The 19,943-nt window shown below is 31.2% G+C and overlaps 2 protein-coding genes across 3 annotated transcripts; both read left to right on the top strand.

Moving 5' to 3' along the window:
* The first annotated feature begins 2,765 nt into the window (after positions 1–2,765).
* Positions 2,766–8,337, top strand: LOC124371238 (D-aminoacyl-tRNA deacylase-like). Of its 2 annotated transcripts, XM_046829575.1 has the most exons (4): positions 2,766–2,822; positions 4,722–4,812; positions 4,926–5,149; positions 8,205–8,337. In XM_046829575.1, exons 1-4 carry the CDS (start codon positions 2,780–2,782, stop codon positions 8,330–8,332), a joined length of 486 nt encoding a protein of 161 aa, XP_046685531.1. In that variant the 5' UTR covers positions 2,766–2,779; the 3' UTR covers positions 8,333–8,337. The 2 variants fall into 2 exon arrangements, with proteins under 2 accessions (XP_046685531.1, XP_046685532.1); XM_046829576.1 differs by lacking the exon at positions 4,926–5,149.
* Positions 8,338–11,990: 3,653 nt separating this feature from the next.
* Positions 11,991–18,688, top strand: LOC124371241 (NADH dehydrogenase [ubiquinone] iron-sulfur protein 4, mitochondrial-like). Its single transcript, XM_046829578.1, is given in 5 exon segments — positions 11,991–12,168; positions 14,641–14,782; positions 16,989–17,164; positions 18,512–18,600; positions 18,603–18,688. Coding segments are annotated over 5 exon segments (555 nt in total). The 5' UTR covers positions 11,991–12,106.
* Positions 18,689–19,943: the final 1,255 nt, after the last annotated feature.

Below are 19,943 nucleotides of genomic sequence, written 5' to 3'. Positions count from 1 at the left end.
TAAATTAGAATGTTTTATTGGCCTTTATTTTCTTATTTTCATCATGGCAACATTTTTAAATTACCAAAAAATAATTGAAGAACATTGGGGTATATTTTGTAAATTATTAAGAAACTTAATCAACATTTATACAGCTAGTTTGTTATTTTAGAATAATTTTCTGTAGTGAGTTAAACATTTTAAATTTATCAAGAAAAAACAATTAAACCACTTAGTGAGAAAATTGCCTATATATTGGTCAGGTAATATTATAATAGTAACACCTAATAAGAAACTTGTATTTTTCTCTTTTAGTCAGTGCAAGCATTTAAAATAACCCAACACAACTATACCCATAATTCGGAACTCACATTAAATTGTAGGTACATTGTTTCTCTGGCCAATAGCATAATTTAAAGTTTAGAAGGAAAATGAGTCTTTGAACTTAAAGAATAGGATCGTCCAACAAATGGACTGAAATATAAAACAGATTTCACCACACAATTCAAAATAACTTAAGGTAGACTTGTTCATATTCTATCGAACCAAGATGTTTGGACTATTAGTAGTTCTAAACTATTTATATAAATTACAATTCTAAACTTAACACTATGATTATTCAGAAACGATCAGCAACATTATGTCAAAATAATATTACTGGAGAAATCTACAAAGAATGTTTAATTACTTGGCTGTCTTGTTGCTTTGTCTTGAATCCAAAAAGAGCATCATCCATGTCATCCACGCCCTGAAAATAAACATGTATTAAAACAACAATTTGTTATTTGTAATTGTGTGACATAAGATGTTATGAGTCTACATAATCTTGCTGTTCAGTAAAGTTCAAATGATAAATATACTTTAAAATTAAAATTATTCTGGATTGATTGGTGTTCATAGGATTTATTCATTTCATCAACCGTGTGGTGAGTCACATTAGATTTTTTCGACCACAAAATTACAATCTGGATGCAGGAAACATGATTACAAGGTTTCCTTGGCTGAAGTAAAACTTTTGACTGTTCCGACCGCAATTTAACTGTCAACAAAATAAAATCTCCACGGTTTTCAAGGTACTTCTGTCATATGATTTGACAGCTATCTTACAGAAAGATAGCAGGTGGTCAAAATAAAACATTGATGAAACAGAGAATACTGGAAAGTTCTATTAAATCATAATATCAGCTACTGTGCCCAATTGTGACAGTTATAGTTATGAGCAGCAATTAAACTGGACATTCAGACATTTATGTCAATCAGCATGGCACAACAAAGATTGTTCAAAAAATTACCTTATCTTCGATGTTGAAAAGACAAAATATTTTGGTTTTGGACGGCTAGAAGATAATCTAACAGAACCTCCTTATTGTCAAAGAGTTGATATTATAAAACGTCTAGGTGTCATTTGGACTAATAACTCTCCTGGAACAATAACTCTGATCATCGGTGTTAAAAACTTAATAGGATCACTTAATGTGTTAAAGAGGATCAAAGGTTTTGGTGTCTCTATGGCATTAAAATCTACATATTATTCCCTATTTAAGGCACAGGCTTGGTATGGAATAACTCTAGAGGGAGCATCATCTGCTGAAAACCTACAGTGTCCTGGTATTGCAAAGCTGGCTCTACGGATCTTGGTAGTCTCCAACCACAAGAATCCTGCTGAGAGGCCTTCAAGTCCTTTGAAATCCTGACAGTCGTATCCATTTATGTTATTGAAATTATTACTCATGCCGCAAATTGGTCATAAATAAATAAAAATAGGCTATAGTTAAAAGTAGGTAAAAGAAAGGTTGGTACAGAATATTTAAGTACTTAAAATACATTAAATTAATACTGGCCCGTTTGAAATTAAATAACTCTGAAACAACTTGAGGTACTAATATAGTGAAAAATATCAGGAAACTAAGCTTTGCTCAGTATTTTTTTCTGGTAAATCGTGTTTTGGGATTCATTTTATGATATACTTGTCCGCAAACAATAAAACTATAAATGCATGGCTATTTATTTTTTTGTCATCTTCCGCATCAAAGGATGCTAGACCAAAAGATGCGTTTATGTTTCTTATCTTTTTATTAAACTCTTCCGAATATGGGTGATGGTTTAAAAAGAGACGTACTAATTCATTTCAAAATTTTGGTTGCTCCATTAAAATTTGTACATGCAAACAGACACCAAAATAATTTCTATTTATGCGATTAGAAACACGTTCCTCAGGAAAATGCAATGCACCACAATGGGTACACAACATTTCAAATGGTTCTAAACATGATATTGCATAGCTGCAGTAACGGCACATTTATATGTCGGCAAATATTACTAAGTTTTAAAGCCCCACAACGTCTATTTTCTTCTAATCGGTATTCTCGTTACTCGTCGTTTTCGGTAGCTACACGTTGTACCGCCGCATATCTTATAGACATCGCTCTCGTAATCTATACTACTATATCTATATCTACTAATCAATATATTTTTGTATTATATTAGTGCATTTTATAAACTTTTATTATTTATGATTTTAATTACAATTTGTTATTTATTATATTTATTTATCTTATTACTATTAATTTTATGAATTTTTTTACTACCAGGATCTTGAGATTTTCATATAAATACAGTATTTAGAATTTCAATTGCAATATAAATAATATATATTTTGAAAATGTTGCCCTGAAACTAAACTCAAGACCTTTTTCAGTAAAGAATACAGTTACTAGATAGTAAAGCATATATGATATTTGACATTAGTATATCTGTTGGATCAAATTGCTGACTTTAAACTGAGATATCAGTACAGACAATGAGAGCTGTTATTCAGCGTGTGACAAACGCAAGTATATTAAGTATGGCTTAACACGTGTACTTACTTACTATTGACTACTTAGGTTCATATATAATAGTTTACTATACTTATTGATCCAAATCTAACACTTCCAAATTACCAATATTTGACATCTGAAAGAATAAATGACAAATAACTTTTTCTAACAATTTTACTGTACCAAATTTAATATAATTAAGTATATTGATTACTGTAGAAGTTTTTCAGCAAGAATGGTTTTTCAACATTGCAGGTTTCTCAACCTTTTGTCAAAACTACAGTTTACTTAAGTCTACAATTGTAAGTAATGTAATTAGTAGAAGTTAATATAAAACTGTTATGTAAATATTGTTCTTTAAAAAGTACACCAAACAATATAATTTTTATTATTGTTGTTACTGAACACCTTATAGATGTACAAGTTTATTTAATTAACAAGTTGAATTTTTGTATCAGAAACAACTCAGCAGATGTGCTTGTCGTATAAAAAGGTATCCAAGATTAAAGATTCCCAAAATTGTCTAATATTTTTATTGGGATTTCCGTTTACTACAAAACTTAAATTAAAATTTAGTATTCTATCATATAAGCTCCCAAGAAGCTAAAGGAATAATCACTTTCTGTTTTAACACACTCATTAACTGAAATGTTCCAATAAATCCAATATTGGAACAACAGAGAACTCCAGAATAATATTGGTGGTATGTAAAAATCCTCCAATTCCTGGGGATTATATGGATAATCAATTCAGGATTGTTACTAGTTAATTTTAAACATTTTAATTTATTAAAAAGTTCTTTCATCTATAAAAGACTCTTAGAAGATGTAGTTTATTGTTTGTATGTAATGTCAAATTATCATTTATACATTTTTTGGGAGTAATGTACTGTATAACTTACAATACCACTATAATGTGGCATATTTCAGAATAGAGTTCATAAAAATGTCAAAATTGTTGCTAGACTACAAAAAGTGAATTTTACTTCAACACCATTTAAAATTCACTCAATTATGCCAATTTACTTGATATTTATAACTTTTTACATGTATAAATTTGTTACATTTCACGTGATTAAATAATAATTTTAAAACACAGGACCACGCCCAAACAGAGCTGATAAACGTTGAAGTGTACTCTCTTCCAAAGCTCCCAATCTAATCCTAAAATGGAATCATACTTCTTCTTCAAGACAGTTAGCACATTTGTGTAGCTCTTCCAAAACACCTTTCTTCAGTCAATCAGAGTTGATATTGTCATTTGCGTAATATGATTTTCAATAAAATTGCTTCAGACAACATACATCAAGCCATTTTGTGGTGTATATAAATAACATTCCTTAAATTAAATAATATTTTCCAAAATACTTTGATTTCACCTAATTAATTTGTTTAAGGCTATCAATTGATTGCAACATTTTTCAATTTAATTAATTATTGCATTAATTAATTCAGAACTGTTACAGATGAACAGACAAATACTATTCTTGTTGGAAGTCATCCAAGCATATTGTACTTCAGCAGGAAACCTTTCTTGGACACTGAAATGTCCCTGAGGTAAAGAACAACTGGAAGAAATACCATTTTGGTTCAACAGACCCAGGAAAATAAACCTCAAATGTTGGTTCAGAATAAAAACCTGAACATACTTGTGTTTTAGTAATCAGCTGTTTATTAACTAAACAAAATGCTCTCATAGATTAACACTAGAATTTTGGAGGCTGATGAAGCAAGCCCTATTATAGTTGGATGTATCTTAAATCCACAAAAAGCACATCTAGAGTATATGAGAGTTTTTAACTGATACCATATGTGTATTGCTGAAATTGCTATACAAAAATCAAGAAATTCTTATAACAAGAGATATATTATTGGATCCAGGTTTACCAACTCGTATAATACTTGTCTGTCGAACATGTTACAGTGAACCAAAAGCTGGTCACTGCGATAGGACCAGGTCTTTGTATCCTACTGGGGATATCCAGAGATGACACGATTCGAGACGTTGAATACATGTAAGGACGTAATCAAGCTATACATTGTTATTTAGCACCATTCTTTATCTGACCTTATAGAAGTATTCTCCACTGTGACTTTAAAAAAAATATTGTTTGTTTTTACACTGGAGGGCTCAAAAAATTGTCCATTTGCGGCTGTACGAGGGGAAGCCCACTCGCAGCATAATGGATTTGGATTACGAAATACTCTGTCAGAGCCAAATCAGCTTATACAACAAGCTGAAAGGGAACAAAGTCAGTTTCCGTAATGCTATGGATCCTAAATATTCAAACGACCTGTTCAAACAAATGTTACAAAGATTAAGGGAAATATACAAACCCAGCAAAATAAAAGGTAAGAAAATAAAAATTAAAAATAAAGTAACAAATACAAATAGAATGTAACATGTGTCACATTGAAATGGCAGTACAATTTGAAAATAAGGAACAGTGTACAAAGCGTGACATTTAAATAACAGGATTAATTTTAAAAAACATATTTTATCCTGAATTTTGTTTAAATAGAGTTAATTCCCTGAGATAAATTTAATATGTTATATTGTTACCAATTTTATTGTTTTATTTGCTAATTGTTTTAATTAATGATTGTTATTACTTTATGATGAGCTACAATTTTAACGTTATCTGACTCAGCAATGTTTTACAAAATAAATGTTTGAAATAAGAAGTTTTAATACTTTTAATTAGTTTATAATTACTTTATTCATAGCTGAAAATTTTAATACTGTTATTTATATTACAGTTTATTTATTTGTTAGCAAATCATTTTAGTTGGAATCCTGTTATTGTAAATTGATGGTAATATTACTACTAACGATGGGAGACCGAGGAAAGGCAATTGTTGGATGTATACGTTTATATTTATTTAGCAGTATTATTACTGATGTCTAAGTTTGACAAATTTAATTGTTTATCCTATTAATGTCTGACATCTTCGTAAAGCTTTATGTGCAGTTTATTAATGGTATTTTTTTATATAAAATAATATTAGGTTAGATTATGTAGCAATGACAATATTTATTATTGTTCTATTTCTGACTGTGTCATCTTTCTCAAAAGCATAGCTAGATCTTGTAAGATGTTATATGACAATAAATGTTCACTCATTCATTCATTCCCTTTATATCATTTCACCTACTCTATCTAGGCATCACTGCATGTGAATTTTCCATTGTTCAAGACAACGTTGCAGACCATCAGTCTGTTTACCGTTTTAGACTTGATCTCTTTAATACACTTTCCACATGGATGTTCAAGCACAGGAATGCCCTTATCAACCTAGAACTGCTTCACATGTGCTGAGAGCATGTTGTGGGCTTGCACATAGTCTTGGTGTAGAATTCAGTATTTGCTATTCCACAGGCCTGTTTTTTTCTCACAGCATGGCAGGACCTAAATGTAGTACTTTTTATTATTTAGCTACAAGGTCCTTCGCTCAATCATAATGCCCTTAATACTGATAAATCTACGAGTATGACCTTCAGTTTAGACTCTACCAATTCAGGATCTACAGTAAATCGCTCCTCAGAATAATTGACTTTCTTGCTTTCTTTTCGTTCATGTAAAAAGTATTTTGGTGTGTACCTTTTTGTCACAAACTTTCTTCATTTATAAATTCTTGTGCAAATTGTTTGCTATCTCCCTGTCAATATCACCATCTCTACCATGAACCAAATACTCAGCATTGGTGTTGTTGCACAATTTTATCAATGTTTTTAAAGTTGTTTCTTTATTACTTCTATGTTATAAGAGAGACAGAGTTGTCATCAACTTCAACATTCTCACAATCATCCATAAATCTTATGTACTATTCAAAAACTCAAGTATATCACCAAACATTTTCTTGATATTATAATTTGGTATCAATGGGTATGGTGACCCATGCTATGGTGATTGCAAAGGGTTCAACTTAAGTCAAATTTCTGAAGCACCAATCACTTTTATTACCTATATTGTAATAAGGAATGAAAATTTAACCCTCATACTGATGGTAATTTTTCCTAAAATGTATCCTAAAAGTATGGTTTAAATGGCTTTTTAACTCTTAAAAGATATTATTATGTTCAAAATTCAGTAATAAATGCCTTGCAAAATATAAATTGCAATCACAAAACGAGTGGTTTCTTTTTTAACACTAAATACATAAAATACAAAACGGGTGTTTTGAGTTTGGTACACTTATACAAGGATACATTGATCTCGTCAACTTACACCAAAAGCCAACCACCGTTAAATTTAAAGTGGGCCTTCCAACCAGTTTTACCCTTGAGTACAAGTGTCAGGCGTGGGAATCGAACTCGCGACTTCAAGGTCAACTGCTGCATCTGAGAGTAGCACCTTAGCCATGCACTTATGATGGTCCTATAAAATGTTTCAAAAGTTAGTAGGAATATATCAGGTAGATTATTATTTAAGTGTTAATGATTAAGTGTATCAGATTTTAACCTGACTATCATGTTTTTCACATATAGGAGCATTTCTGGTTTAAATTAATTACAATTACAGCTGAGTCTGCCTTTTTAACCCTGATCAATAAAACGCAAATAAACAGGTCCTGAAAACCTACTTTAGTCAAAAAGCATTCACTTCTAGCCCTTGTCATATAATTCTGAACTAAGATATTTCCATTACCAACGTAGAGTTTGCCCTTGTTGTCCCAAAAAAGAAAACATAGGACTGAGCAGCATACTTCGAGTAAAAGGTGCCTACTTTTAGCCATTTAACTTTTTATTTACTGTCTCCACAACACTACTGATCAAGCACTGTATACTTAATATAAAATTAAAATGTAAACAGCCGTTTTAGCCAATTTGTCAAACTGTAGCTGAAACTTAGTTCAATTTGGATTATAAAACATATATACTCAAAGTTTTTCTGAATTACAAAATATTCCAGATCACTTTTAAATCTTTCTCTTCATATTATAAACCTTCCTTGGATTGCAATGAATATTTAAAAAAAGGATTAGCCAAACTGGTCTAACCGTTCTCAACATTAGCGCTTAGCAACACATCTTGTGATTCATGTTTATTTATAAGATGTTTAATTTGTTACTTGATTTACCATTAGCCTACTAAAACTAACTGAAAGGCTAAATTGAAATATACACTTGGAACTTAGCAATGAATTAATTGAATATGACATGGTAACTTATAAGGAATTAATACAAAGGGTTCCTATAACTCAAATTATGGTGAGCACCTGTCACCTTGTTTATATCTGCATTTTTACACAAATATTTAATTATAAATGTTTTATCTCTTATGTTTGTTATACAGGTTTTTAGGATTTTCCATAACCAAAAACATTTGACAGTCTAATATTGAAATAGGCCATTACTCCATATGTTAAAAACTGCCTAATTCAAACATTTTGTGCTTTTGTTCCAGAGGGAAAATTTGGAGGCCACAAAGAGATGACTTTAGTTAACAATGGTCCTTTTACTGTTATATTAGAGTCCCCTAAAACATCTGAACAAGGAAGTTCAGATTTGCTAAAAAACAAATTTGAAAAATAAAGTTTGAAAAAAACAGTACATCATAAACTGATGTTTTATTTATAGCCTATACCAGCACCAAACATAGACACCCATACCAATACTCCACATTAATAAATCTATCATTTCCAATGATGAGTTTTAAAACAAGAAGTGAACAGCACACGTGGCACACTGTTGTTATCTTTTTATTAAGTTTCTTTTATTTTATGTTATTGTTAAATTTATTGAATTAAAAATTGTATTATTCTTATGGTTAATTTACTATAATTTTTGTAGCGTAAGATTATTATATAATATCAACGTTGGATGATATATCAAATTGTTCGATAATAGTTATCAAATAACAAGTGAAAGACCGCTTATTACAGTTTAACCCGAATTATTTGTTTAAATGTTGAATTTCATCTACGCTCACTTTAAAATGCTGCTAATGTGTCTATTAATTTGGCCTATTTAAAAATCTGCTTTAAACATCCATAGAAGATTGGCAATGTGTTTGTAAATCAATGAGAAATTTATATTTCTTGATATGCTAGCTTAGATAAAAACCACTGCAAGATCACACCATTCATAAAAAATCTTTATACCAATTTTTTTTTTTTAATTCCTCAATTCAAAACCTCTAGGAAACATTTACGGAATAGGCCCTACTTACTTTAATTATATTATCCATGTCTTCTGGCCCAATTTCCGACATCTCAGAATCTTCATTCCCATGATCCAACAAGTCTCTATAAAAGCTACTCATTATAGTCTAAAACAAAATATATAATATTCTGATAATAGGGTATATTGTTCTCACTGATAAGTAAACAAAATTCAAATGTGTACCTCACATAGGTTATTTTTGTATTTTAAAGATCGTTCAAAATCACTGCCGTTTGTGTTGACGTTGTTGTCAATAGTAACAATCAAAAACACAACAACATCCATTTTAAAAACAGCTGTTCTCATTCTCGATTTTTGTTACGGACAGTCAAAGATTTGAATCACCGACGCAGCGGAGGTTCATATATTGTTCAATCGATATTTCCGTGTTTTTCTCAAATAGTTATATTGTCTTTTTCTTTTACACGATTCTTCATATTCTATTTTCTCTGCCGTAAGTTCATAGCAAAAAATAATGTTTTTGCACAAAAATATAATATCCTTTGTTTTTTTCTTTAATTTGATATATAGTACTCTTTATTAGAGCCTATAAGAAGATTTTGCTTTTAAATATATGCCTTCATCTATAGTCTAATGCCACTTAAAACTTGTAGTTGCACACTAGAAACAAACGAAAAGAACAGTGATTAGCACACAAGAATTATCGTATTGGATGAGAGTTTTAGCGAAACCGAAGCCTCTCCAGTCAGTTGGTGACAATCCGATTGCTCCATATCTGTACGCACGATAAATGTCGAACGAGATAAACTCTAAACTTGGTAGGTTGACTTAGAGAGTTGAATTTTGGTGCAAACATCTATTTCCGTTTTTTTCATTGTTGAACATCGTTCCATGGAGAGTCCCGAATTCTGTCTGTTATGGAAGTAACCCTAGTTACACTGATTTTAAAAGTAACTTCATTGGAAATTTACAAAAAAATACAGAATAAACAAATTAATAAATAGAGTATATGGTGAACGTTAGTTCTTTGAAAGTGATGACATTTTCAGTAATGTATCGATATATGTTATGTTGTTGGATTTCATATAAGATTTGAACATTTTACCTTGATTCATACCAATTATAGTACAAGACAGTACAATAAAACAATCATTACGCTGAACACTCCTATTTTTTATACGTGGCTAAGTTAAACTGCCACACAAGTTCAAGCGAAGTATTTTTATTTAGAAAATTATTTTCAATTTCTCAAGGGAAGTGTTCAGGATCAGGACATTAGGTCTATGTTTTTCGAAATAAGTAAGTCAGTCAGCGATTCGTCATAGGTATTGTGTTAGTACATGACGTCAGAATGATATAATAAATTATTATTACAAACTCTAAAGGCTAAGATTGGTTTATTAATATACACTACATATACTTTGGAATATACCTGCAATGCCATCTTCGTAGCAATATAAATGGTAAAAGACTTTTTAATGTGTGATTGATTTGGATTACTGATGATTTGTTTTATGATGAAACTGGGATGGACGGAGCATGTAACTTGTGTATGGCATTTCGAATATTGATTGTGCCCTTAAAATGAATTGACTCATTTAAAGTTATGCAATACAAAATTTAATTGGCTAAGCGCCTAGCAGAGTCTCTCATACTAGTTAATTTAAATAGCAAATTTCCGTTTTAGTGAGTGTGCGTCTGTATGCACAACAACATTCAATTAAGTTAATTAATTTAGATTATTTAAACTTGGTGTAAAGCCCCGCCTCAATTACTTCCATGTCGAAATTGAAAATGATAAACATCGGTCTGTCGAAAGTTGTTTTTCGGGTTAGAGTGTTGTCTGCTGTACTGCGAACGCAAATGGCAAATCCTCCCTCGCCGTCCCGAAGTCAAGTTTTAAACAAGTTACGTGATTGAACTCTGACAAAAGTAATAAAAACTTCAAGATGTTAAATGTAATTCTTAAAAAATGAGGTTACTACTAGAAAAATAAAATATATGTTTATATTTGTATTAAATTGTTATAAACTCTAAGCAATCTATTTAGTATGGTAGTGCTATCTATGTGTCACAGGGGAGAACTAGCTTTACAGAACGACGTTTCTGCCACTCAATCCCCATAGGGATGTAATGACTTAAACGCATGTTTTTGTAAATTATGACGTCTCTAAACTCAATTGTCTCTTTCTTAAATTTCATGACCACAACTCATAGAGGTCCTGAAAAACAGATACATGAACATGCGAAATGCGTAACACAGGAGGCTCCAAACCCTATCAAAAGAAATAAGAAGCTGTTATTCAAATACACCTAGGCATATCTAGAGAGCAAGTAAAGATTGTATGCACATTGTTATATTATATACTGTGTAAACCTGATACATTTGAACTGCTAAATAATTTTTATTGAATGGGCCGATTTTTTTTTCTAGTGCACTCTTGCAATGTTTCAAGGAAGATCTTAAACGAAAGCAGTCAGAATTTTTAACTCTCAGGGTCGGAATAGTATGAGACAACTTTAACTGTTAAGGACAATTAGGGTTTAACATACATTTTGCCAGTTATTGAGTATTTTTTTATCAAACTGAGCGCCGCTGCCCAATGCGGTAGTAATGGTAAACGACCGACAGACTTAGCTACCGACCCTTTGAATGTAAAAGACAGAACTCTCTCTTACAAAGGCACGTATCGCAGTGTTTATTTACTTTTTGTAACATCAAAATCCATATTCTTAGGATTATCTTCTCATGGCCAATATATCAAGAAAACACTGTCGTGTGCCCCGTAATCTCTACTCAATAGGTGTATTGTTTCGTTTAGTTAATATTTTTGAATTTGACAATCCTGTTAAAGCGGTACGATTTTTCTTCCTTCAATATAAAGCGCTTAGCGCTGTAATGGTAGTCTACATAGGATTCTGTCCAACATTAAATATAGTATGGCAGTCTGTAGATGACATTGATAGATTTTAGACGATTTTAAAGATTAGGTGTAACGAGAGTAATGACACTGGCAAATGGCAACACTGCCATAATCGCTGTCTGCTTCTTTTTTTTGTTTTAAGTTCAGTGGTTTAGGTTTAACACCTGACTGTTAACCAATCAGTTGGTACGAACAAAAATAAAAAGTTCATACAATTGAACTGATTTTGGGTAGTGATTACTGATTAGTGAAGGATAAAATGGCTTCGTTAGTGTCAACTAGACTAATTTTAAACTCAATTAAACCTGCATCGCTTTTAAGGTTAGTTTTAACTTTCATGGCTTGTAAAATTTCAGTAGCATTCTTTCACACTGTCGCAAATTTCAGTAACAAATTATTTTGTAATCTTTTTTTTGGTTTCAGTAAACAGGTCAAAAGGACATGATCTGTACAAGAAACATGATTGATCCAACCTCCAATTTTCATACTTAAACATTGGCCTTTGTTACTTGGTTTACCAAATTTGGCAGTCAATTTCTATCGTAATAGCCTACCATACTCTGATTATCGACTAAAACAGGGATACACCTTGTTTAAATCGAAAGCTCTTACACTCCAAGCCTTTTATGGATTTTAAATACATTGAGCTCTACAGCTTTTCACAGTTTCCAATGTTAATCATTTGAAATTATTTTTGTTTAATTTATAACAGCTGTGTACTGGAACGCATATGTTGCTTAGGTAGATTTAATCAATCCACTAACAAAGTTAATGCTAGCTTATTATAATGTCAACAATCCAACAATACCGGTGTGTTTATTTTTGAAGAATGGTTTGCGCTTTGGTCATTGGATAATCCAGGTAATGGTGACGATCACTACAGCGACGGTCTATCACTCTGAACAACTGGTGACTGTCACTGCGGCAACGGTGTAAACATTGATGCAACGGAAGTAATTGTAGCATTCAATAGCAAAAAAATAAATGTATCGATTAATATGAATTTTGGTACTTTTCGATCTTTGATAAAAGTCGGAGAGAAGAAGAATATTGTATTTAATTTTCATTCTTGTCATTTCTTTGCTGTTGTTTACATATTGGTTAGTTTGTTTATGTTTCTTGTTGCAAGTATGTAATATTATTTGAGGTTATTATTTAGTCAAGTGGTATTGACATGTTTTGGAAAGTATATCTCTTTCACGAGAGTGGTGTAGTGAAACAAATAATTAGTGTTTTGTTTCAAAATAACCCATTTCGTAATCTATTTAGTGGTAGAAAGTGAACCAGTACACCATGACAGCGGGAGTGATTCTGATTAGGCCCAGTGTAAGATGTAAGATGTAAAATTTTGAACATTGCTTAATGTGTGAAGTTTGACATGTAAAAAAATTTATTCTTTCCGAGTTCATATATTAGATGAGTATATACAATTTTGTACTTGTACTTGTCATTGATAAATGGTATGTTATTGCTAACTCTTGATGTTATATAATATGTGTTTCATGTAAGTAATAACTATTATTGTTGTAATATAGTATGACCAGGGTAATGTAAATTTTTCTTAAAAATGCCCGGTTGCAAGTTTTATCAGTATAAAAATAAAAATGTATTAAACAAGTTCATCAAACTATATATTTTTAAACCAGAGAAATGTATAAATAATTTTTATATTTTGGAATTTTTATTGAGTACAAATATACCACCCCCTAGAAAAAAACAAAACATTCAAAAGTTTCAAATATAGAAAAAACAAAAAATGTTACTTGTAAAATTATGCATAGTAAAAAATACAAATTTTAATGAAGAAAATGATATACTACAATGCATGATCAAATCATTTTTTATGCATCTCATATTTTTTATAAAATACCCTTGTAAAACCTGGTAAAGTAGCCTGCCAATAGAGATAATTTAGTTGCCAGTTCTTGGGTTAAAAACGTTGGGGGTATGGGGTCACGGTAACTTACCCCACCAAATGATTGGCCTATACCTTAGTTTTGTATCATCATGAAACTTTTATGACCTTCCATGCCTGCATATTTGTATATTTCCATTTTAATGTGACTAGTACAAATACTTGTAGTCCACACCCACAGTTACATCTTTTGGTAGGGGTTTCATACTCTTCAAAGTAAATTGAAAAGATAAAAACTCTGTAGAATTTTTAGAAAAAAATAGACATTTACCACTAATTAAAAAAACAGAAGAAACTTTTAATTTAAAAATATATTTAACCATTTTAGTCTGACTAGTACAAGTATGTAACACTGTATCCTTTATCATGTTATTTAACTCTGGATTTCAACCCGTTTCCTCCACCAAAACCCAAGGAAACAATGACAAACTTTTTTGTGTGTTTATTTTTAGAAATTGTAAATTAAAAACATTAGACAAAATTTTAATCTAAATCGTTAACTTTTGAAAATGGGAGTCATAGTATCCTTCATGGGAGAGTCGGAGGTTAACATGTACGTCAAAAAATTGAATAAAAAAAACTTTATTCTTTTAGCACAGATTATGTACATGGCATGATGTCAGTTTTTTGGTCACGAATCGCTGGTTAAATTTACATAATGTGATTTTTTTTTAAATTGTTCAAAAGATTAGTGTTTTTCTTTCAATTTTTTTTTTATGTGTTGTATATTTTTATCTCATTGGATAAATTAATAAATATCATACACATTTGTATAATGTAGAACCTGCCAACATTTCCCAAGCCATTAGATAATTATTTCTTAGTTTTAATTTTCCGATTTTGTTTGAACATAGCCTATTTTGTTCTTTGTCTTCCAGGAATCGCAGTGTTGCTACAGCTTCAGTGAAATGTAAAGATTTGAGGGATGCTCCGATCATTGAACCCAAGGCTGCAATATTGCCTGATGAAGTGGCCCACGACAAGCAGATTGAAGAGGGTTACATCACTATTGATTCTCCGGTAAGTAGGCCTACATATTTTATAATCACCGTACGTAAGTATATGCGTAATAACTGTAGTGAGTTGTTATTTTAAGTTTTTATAGTCCATCGTGTTATCATATTTTTATTATTTTTTAGGAATATTCACTAAACATAAAAAAATTTGGTACTTTGGGATTATACTGACCACACCAGTATGAAGAACACAAAAATATAAATTTTATAGAAACAAACTTGATAGAACGAAAAACAACTCTTTAATTACAAAATTACAAACTTACAACAATTATCAATTGTTAATGGGGTCAGATTCTGTTATATGCCCCCAACGCTTAAACTTTTTTCAATAAACTTAGAACGTTATAAAATGATGTAGTTGAGTAACAGAACTAACATTCCATCAATCAACAAGCATTTCCAGGTATTGTGATCGGTATTGTTGTCGCTGTTATCTTATCTTTCTCGAGAGTCCCAATTACGGCAGGCCGCGCGCGTGGTTATCATTAAGTTTTTTGCACGGTACATGGTTGCCTTTCCATTACAATTCAATTTATATTTCTGATCAGTCTCTCTAGAATTTGATATTTTACTGATATTTTATCTCAAGGGATGTTTTTCTTTCGTTGACCGACGGTGCTGCTGAAGGCCGTGCTGATGGCCGGAGGCACTCGCATTTTGGGTGGCAGAGTGTGATCAAGAATAAAAACAAGTTTTGTGTGTTTTTTTCAATAACGAGTTTAGTTTTTGTTTGATAATGTTTGTTTTTGTTGAATTTTTTGTGTTTGGAGAAATGTAGGGGTAAAACACAGAAGTACAACAAAGTGACACCAGCTGAACGGGCGGCGAGACTCAGCAACAACCGCTCGACTTTGACCTCTGTCTGAGAATGGGGAGGGGTTTGCCGATAAGACAATTCCTGTTTTATATTGACGAAATATTGTTCTACGCTAATCTAGTAATCAGTAGAAGCAAAATGTCAAATAACGATTCATGTCTGGGCGTTATAATCCCAAAGTACCCAAAATTTAAATCCTAAAAAGTCACATGTACTAACTTCAGTAACACTTTAACCAAGCCACAGTCACTTTGGTAGGAGGATCGATTTCAATTTATAACAAAGTAAAACTTAGATTTCATAGTCACTCTGAACCATCACTGTTGTGCTAACAAAATAAACATTTTAAATTTGCTTTAAGTTACGATGATACAATGTTCATTATACTCTATAGCCTAAATAACCATGTGTGAAGCTCCATTTTAATAAAAAGTTAGTGTAAATACTCACTATTGGATAGTATCTGCACTGACTTTCAGTCAGCACACACTAACATTTCTTCGTCCTCATTACGTCTGTAATTTCACTAGATCAGATTAGTTTTGATTTCAAAGCTTTTGCTGTGTTAATGTAGCCTATCTTGCAATCCATTGCATAGTGCATAAGTGCAATTTGTTTGTGTTCTAATGTATTTTGTATGTACGGGAGCCATCATTAAACGTAGTTGTTGTATAACGTTATGGAGGAGGGTGGCAACATCATCAAACTATTACACCTCAGCAATTAATTGCTTGAATTCGTTAAAAAAATTTCCTCCCCAAAGATTTCAAAGTAAGTACGCTGTTATATTCTCACACCCCATAAGAAAGTAAACAGAACAAAGTCTCAATCCTCAATCCAAGTCTCAATAAAATTGTCCTCAAATGGTTTTGATTGTCTAAATTTGTTTGTGACAAATGTTTTGACCGAGTAGGAGTTTTTCATGATTGAGCCAAATGTTGACAGTAAAGATACATTTTTGTGAAACATTGCTAATACACGTTGTCTCTTATCATAAATCCAAATATGATAGTTGGTAAAAAAGAATGACTCGGCAATATGCCATGGTGATATGTACAGACAGGCGTTTTGTGTGGCGACTGGCGTAACAAGCTAGCACACTCTGAATCATGTCAGTTGAGTTGTGCATGTGTGTTACAGTCGAGTGTACAGTACTTTGAGTGCCATGCATGCCGAGTGATAGTGTAGTGACTGTCTTGTTACTTTGTGTGGTTTGTATTTTGGTCTAAAAAGTAGACAGGGTATCGCCCTGTGTAAAAGCTTCTTTCTGTTCTGTACAAAGGAGACAATTTCTGTTTAGTTTATAAAGCTGAAGATAATGGTCTTATTAGATTTATTATATAAAATGCATTATTGTTTCCAAGATAGTAAACTTTTTGGGCTTGTTAAGGTGGACATCTCCAAAGTCACCGGAGTTCCAGAAGAACATATAAAGTCTCGAAGAGTTCACATCTTCCAGACTGTGAAGAATGCCATGCAGTCAGGAACAGACAATGTGGGCCAGTGGTCGATGCAGTTCGAGACGAGAGAACGATGGGAGAACCCTCTCATGGGATGGGCCTCAACGTAAGACCGCTTCTTTATTGTGCTCTCCTTTTAACCCTTTGAGTGCCGCGGCTATTCCTCAAAGTAATACATAAAAAGTAAATATTCTGCAAATGTCCAGTAAATTTACAAGCGCTTGGAAAGAAACTATTCCTATTTAAGTAAGCAATCAAAAGAAGTGTTTAAACAAAGATGTCATCCTTTATTATTCATAAAATTTCATGCTTGAACACATTTTGTCTGGCCTATAGCCTGTACATTTTTGAGCTATACTATATAAGAGATCATAAAAATCCAGGTAGAACTCATATACAATATACATTTCTGAGATATAAAAACAAATATGACATTGTAATATGGCATTAAAACAAAATGCTTCTGACTGTCACCATTGCTACTGCAATCACCTGTTTTAATGTTAACAAAAGTTGTAAAACTTGTTTGTTAAGTACTTTTAAAAGATTATTCTTATTGTCTTTTCAATGTTTTCTTCATATATTTCTATGATTACTTCAAGACAAATAGTCACTAGTACGGTGTTAGACCAAGTCTAAAAAGAATTCACGTAAACAATGTCCGTACAGAACTTTACAATTTAGCAACGGTCAGACTAAAAACTACACTTTTTAGCTTCAAATAAATAACTTATTTATAGTATTAACATATAACAAAGAGTAATAAAACATAACCAGCCCTTCCTTTCTCAGTGTTCAACCTCATACACTTCTACTTATGAATTTTTAGTTGTTGAATTATAGGGTGGATCTCATTTAAAATATGTAATTAATCCAAACGCTTTTTTTAATTCAGTATTGTTTTCTAAATCATTTAAATATGTATCAAAAAGTATAAACTTAAAAAAAAACTAAAAAATGTAATAAGATCATCTTCCATAAAACAAAGATAAAAGATAACAGTTTAAAAGTACATGAGATTTAAATTTGTTCTTAGAAGAATAAACTAAAATCGTTTCACTACAGCTGACTCTTAAAATCTCACATTTATCAAAAAGTTAATTGTTAAAATAAGTTATAACATTATTGTAGCACTTTAAAACAACTGTCTTTTTATTTTTGAGTTTCATTGCATAATTTATATTACAGTATGTTGAAAAATTTCTGTCATTCAATAATAATTATAATTGACACATATATAAGTAGATGTATTCATGTTATACGTGAAAAGTGTAAGACTGAATTCCCAAACTTTGTGCTTTGCAAATAAAATTCACTTTAAAACGTTTCAGTACACATTTTTGAAAGGTTTTATTATATTTGGTGCCTTGCAGTATTTCTGCAAAATAAATATTATGGAATGAGACAAATTTTTGTTTGTAATTTTACAGCGGAATGATTGTTTTTGTTACAGCGGTGATCCATTGTCCAACATGAGTATTCAGTTCCGCAGCAAGGATGATGCTATTGACTTCTGTGAGAAAAATGGTTGGCAATGGTTTTTTAGAGGGCTGAGAAAGAAGTAAAGCCTAAAGTCAAGTCTTATGGTTTCAACTTCTCTTGGAATAAAAGGACCAGGGTTTTCCACTAAGTAAAATAGTTAGGATAAAATTGTTAGTGGAAGTTTATGTGTAAAATACAGTTCTTGTTTTCCCACAAATAAATACTGTTTTCATTTTGTCTAAAAAAATGTACCAATACTTTTAGTCAAAAATAGTCACAATTTTTTATGACGTGGAACCAAGCCACTTATATAGAATCATCCCTGGTTTTCTTGAAAACGATAAGTGAGTGTGTTTACTAATAAAAAATTGATTGTCACGCACACTAATTTTTGGTGAAGGTCGAAATGGGAGGTTATCAACGGATATCCATTGTTTAATTTCGTTACACGCCAATCAACGGATATCCGCTGATTTGGCACACCCACCCGCTTAATTTAATCTGTTATAATATGTAAACAATCTAGTATCGATGTGATTCATATACCATTGGAAAGGCAAAGAGTTGCCGAACACAGCACTTATTTTTTTATTGTTCTATGAGAGCTGCGTAATTTTAGAATGATGATGTTGCTATTTTCGTCTTAGCAGAAAAAATAGTTTCATCCACTTTTTAGTTTTGGTAACTGTTCTATAATTTTATAACAAAAATCCTATATCAACTAAGATTTTACGACCTTTAGGTTCTTATAAAATTTAAAAAAAAATTAAATTAAGTAAGATGAATGTGTTGTAACTCATAGTCATGTATATAAAATTTTAAACAATTAAACAATGTAAAAAAAAGGAAACGATATATTTTTTCTAGTTTTGACCATAAGATTCTATTTGAAAAATGTTTTAATATTTAAAAAAATATTATCATCTTGAAGAGCAAAGAAATTAAGATTTAATGCATCATACATAGTTTTATGTACATATTTTGTTATGTAGAACAAATTGCACTGTTTTGACTAGTACTATTAAAGATGCAGTCTTTGGCTGTAAAGTTTTATGTCATCCAAAGATATTTAAAAATTACATAGTACTTCAAGTACGTACTTTTTTATTTGAAAAACTAAGAAAGAAATTATTTAATTTTGTTTAGATATAACAATTTACACGGTTCATAAAAGATTTATTATTAACTAACAAAAACAGCGTAGATCAATTTTACAACTTTTTACAGGCTTACTTATTTTCAAACCACCAAATGTTACTATTATATTGAGTAGTTACATAAAGTATCTAATCAAAAATATAATGAAATATATTTTTTATCAGAAAAGTTTGATATTATGATATGTTATTTAGTAAAAATTACAGCCCAGGACAGCGAAAGAAATGCTGAATGAACATTCTTTC

Source organism: Homalodisca vitripennis, unplaced genomic scaffold (genome assembly GCF_021130785.1).
Source record: "Homalodisca vitripennis isolate AUS2020 unplaced genomic scaffold, UT_GWSS_2.1 ScUCBcl_1151;HRSCAF=4421, whole genome shotgun sequence".
NCBI classification, from domain to species: Eukaryota; Metazoa; Arthropoda; class Insecta; order Hemiptera; family Cicadellidae; genus Homalodisca; species Homalodisca vitripennis.
The sequence above is the reverse complement of the archived record's forward strand: the minus strand, read 5'-3'. Positions and strand labels throughout refer to the sequence as shown.

Excerpts from the sequence above, each read along its gene's own strand:
- LOC124371238 (XM_046829575.1), top strand. The coding sequence starts at position 2,780 with ATGAGAGCTGTTATTCAGCGTGTGACAAACGCAAGTATATTAA. Across the intron at positions 4,813-4,925 it reads ATTCGAGACGTTGAATACAT|GGCTCAAAAAATTGTCCATT; the intron begins GTAAGGACGTAA and ends TTTACACTGGAG. Across the intron at positions 5,150-8,204 it reads CAAACCCAGCAAAATAAAAG|AGGGAAAATTTGGAGGCCAC; the intron begins GTAAGAAAATAA and ends CTTTTGTTCCAG.